Genomic DNA, 3444 nt, shown 5'->3' with positions numbered 1-3444 from the left:
ACCCTAACATATCTCTCTTCATGGTATTGATAAGTCATATTTATGTATAGTTTTAGGTGCATTTAGGTTGCATTTTAGAGCATTTAGTTTCATATTTAGGTTCATTATTGCATTATATTCTTAAGTTGTGATTTTCTACTCCTATTCGGTATGGTTTCTTGTTTTTGATGAATTTCAGGCATTGATAACGTATTTGGAGTATGATTAGCTAAACTTGAGGATTAGGAGCACTTGGAGGAAGCTACAATGCATAAGGATCGTCATAGATATTTTATAGTACGAATTCGAGCGAAAACGAAGCGGAAAATCATTAGAAGAAATGTGAAAAAAGAGTCACGTCTACTCTTCTGATCATAACTTCTGATGTGCTTATTATAATCGAGTAATTCCAGCATATTTGGAAACTAGACTTGAAGAGCTTTCCAACGATAGGGGCACGCCCCGAGGAGACTTTTAGTCAAGGAGTTATGCCTTTCGGAAGATTGCACTGTTTCTGCTGGAATCTGCCACGCGTACGCGCAAATCACTAATCCGCCTATTAATGATTTAATTAAGACTTTCCTTATCTTGTAAATTACTTTCCTAGTCATATTAGGTTAAAAGATATTATTTAGATGAGTTTTGATTCTTTTTCTCTTTCTCCCTTCTCACGTTATTTTTTGGATTCTTCCTTGTTTTAGTTTTCTCTCTCTTTTTTTTCTCTAGTTTTAGTTGTAAACCCTAATTTTTGTTCTTCATTAATTCATGATTTCTTTTAGTTTCTTTCCTTGTTTTCTTTGACTATGTTTTTCTTTGTAGATTTAGGTTTCATTATTTATTTCATGATAAAGTAGTTTTATTTCTAGGGTTTGGGAATCCATGTTTATATAGATATGATTATTGATTATATTATTGATTCAATTAATATATTTCTCTATTTAGTTTTATTGTTAATTTTGCAATCTGATCAATTGTTTGATTAAATATTGTTAATATCGAGTCATAGATCGAGAGATAGTACTCTTTAGAGGCTTACCTACAATGAGCAAATCTGATTATGTTGAGCGACCGTACTAGCATATGTTGATTTGAGAGCGTTAATGCCTGACCAAGGATTAACCTGTGCTCTAGATATCTATTGATTGAACTATTAATATTTTGATAGATTATAGGTATAAACATGGTGAACCATTACCCTAGATCCTTTTTAGTTTGATTTTCGTAGTTTGATTAGTTTAGAACTTTAATTCAATTATTTCTGATCTTGTTTAGTTTCTCTATACTTTATAAACTAGATTAAAACGACCATCTCTCTGTGGATTCGACCCTACTTACCCTACTACATTGTTAGAAGGTTTTGCAGGAATTATTTTTGACGGGTGTACGACAGTCTATCAGGTATCGGAGCAGTAGAATTTTTTTTATCACCATGGGCGACAGAGAACAGCCGGCACCACAAACTAAGCCATCCCCTACCAAAACGGATCCCACCTCGCCATTTTTTCTTGGTACAGGAGACCGACCCGGTGATTATATCACTCCCAACTGTCTTCGTGCCAACAACTACGATGATTGGGCGGGAGATATACAATTAGCTCTTGAGGCTTGCCGCAAGTTCGGCTTTCTCGATGGATCTATCACACACGCAGATTACGATGAACGCGATGCTTGTCTCATGGATCATGAATACAATAGACCCCAAAGTCAAAGGTACGTTAACTAAATATCTTGAGGTTAAACGTCTATGGGATCACCTTTAGGCTCGGTTTGCCACTTTTAACGGACCTCGGATACAACAACTTTGATCTTATATTGCTAATTGTCATCAAACTAAAACTATGACTGTTTCATCTTACTATGGCAAACTAAACTCTTTGTGGGAGGAGTTATCTAAACATGTTTCTTTAATATCTTGTCATTGTTGCACTCAATCAACTGCTGGTTTACAACACCAAGAACGTAGAGTACATGAGAAATTACATGATTTTTTAATGGGCCTTTACTCGGAATACTATGCGCGTCTCCACATGCAAATTCTTTCAACCGAACCGCTGCCCTCCCTGGATCGCGCTTATCAGTTAGTTGTCCAGGATGAGCGAGTTCGGCTCACCAAATCTGTCCTGGATGATCAATCCAGTTCGGTGCTTGGCTTTGCATTGCGTGCTAGTTCGAGTCCCGGTCGTGGCACAGGTGATCGTCCGGTATGCACCCGTTGTCACAAGGTAGGCCATGATGTTTCTAAGTGTTGGTCCTTCTTAGTTTGTACTCAATGTAAGAAGAATGGGCATGAAATTGGTTATTATTATGAGTTGGTTGGTTACCCTGAAAATTTCGGCTCGGGTCGTGGCTCCTCTACTTCAAGTGGTCGTTGCTCCTCCACCTCGCGTGGTTGTGGCTCTGCAAAAGCTCACACCATTCATACTGTGGGTACTCCATCTTCAGATTCAAATGACCCTACTTCCACTTTATCTACCGATGGTCAATGGAAAGCTCTTGCCGGGCTTCTTGGTCATACAAAAGTTCCTGATGCTCGTCTGAATGGTGAGTTTGATTCTTCTTTGTGGATTATTGACACTGGTGCCTCGCATCACGTCACTAGTGAGAAATCCTGGTTATTTGATTTGGTGGATATTGTTGATTGTCCTGTTGGTTTGCCTAATGGTGACTCTGTACTTGCCACTCAAAAGGGCTCGGTTCGTCTATCTGACTCCATTACTCTCACTTATGTGCTCTTTGTTCCCACTTTCGGTTTTAGTTTACTTTCAGTTTCACAATTAACTCGTGCTTTGAATTGTATTGTACAATTTAACTCTTCTATGTGTGCTATAGATGACGAAACGAGGGCGCTGATTGGAACGGGGCATAAAAGAGATGAACTTTACTACTTTAACGGAGGAGTTACTCTGCATCAGGTCACCATCAACAGTGCTACTTCGGATTTTGATCTATGGCATAAAAGGATGGGCCATTCTTTGAAAAAAGTGGTGAAGTTACTTCCCCCCTCTTTATGGTGACAAGGGTCGTTTAAATAAGGCTTGTAAAATTTGTTTTCGTGCTAAACATCCTAGAGACAAGTTTCCTTTAAGTGATAACAAAGCCTCTAGAATTTTTGATAAGATTCATTGTGATTTATGGGATCCATACAAACATATGCTTCCTCTTGTGGGGCTCGATATTTTTTGACTCTTGTTGATGATTTTTCCCGTGCAGTGTGGGTTTATTTGTTAATGGATAAAACAGAGATTTTTCGAATGTTCATGATTTTTGTGGCGATGGTTGAGCACCAATTTTCTCAAACAATTAAAGTTGTTCAAAGTGATAATGGAGCGGAATTTAATTGTTTGCTTGATTATTTTTCTGTCATTGGCATTTTTTTCCAAACTTCGTTTGTTGTTACTCCTCAGCAAAATGGGTGTGTTGAGCGAAAACGTAGGCATATCCTCAATGTGGGGCGTGCTTTATGTT

General features: G+C 38.1%; 1 protein-coding gene across 1 annotated transcript; it reads left to right on the top strand.

Moving 5' to 3' along the window:
- The first annotated feature begins 1817 nt into the window (after positions 1-1817).
- LOC125496476 (uncharacterized) lies at positions 1818-2993 on the top strand. The gene has a single exon (XM_048641939.1). It carries the CDS (start codon positions 1818-1820, stop codon positions 2991-2993), a length of 1176 nt encoding a protein of 391 aa, XP_048497896.1.
- Positions 2994-3444: the final 451 nt, after the last annotated feature.

This window comes from Beta vulgaris, chromosome 4, assembly GCF_026745355.1.
Source record: "Beta vulgaris subsp. vulgaris cultivar EL10 chromosome 4, EL10.2, whole genome shotgun sequence".
Taxonomy (NCBI): Eukaryota; Viridiplantae; Streptophyta; class Magnoliopsida; order Caryophyllales; family Amaranthaceae; genus Beta; species Beta vulgaris.
The sequence above is the reverse complement of the archived record's forward strand: the minus strand, read 5'-3'. Positions and strand labels throughout refer to the sequence as shown.

Excerpts from the sequence above, each read along its gene's own strand:
- LOC125496476 (XM_048641939.1), top strand. The coding sequence starts at position 1,818 with ATGACTGTTTCATCTTACTATGGCAAACTAAACTCTTTGTGGGAGGAG.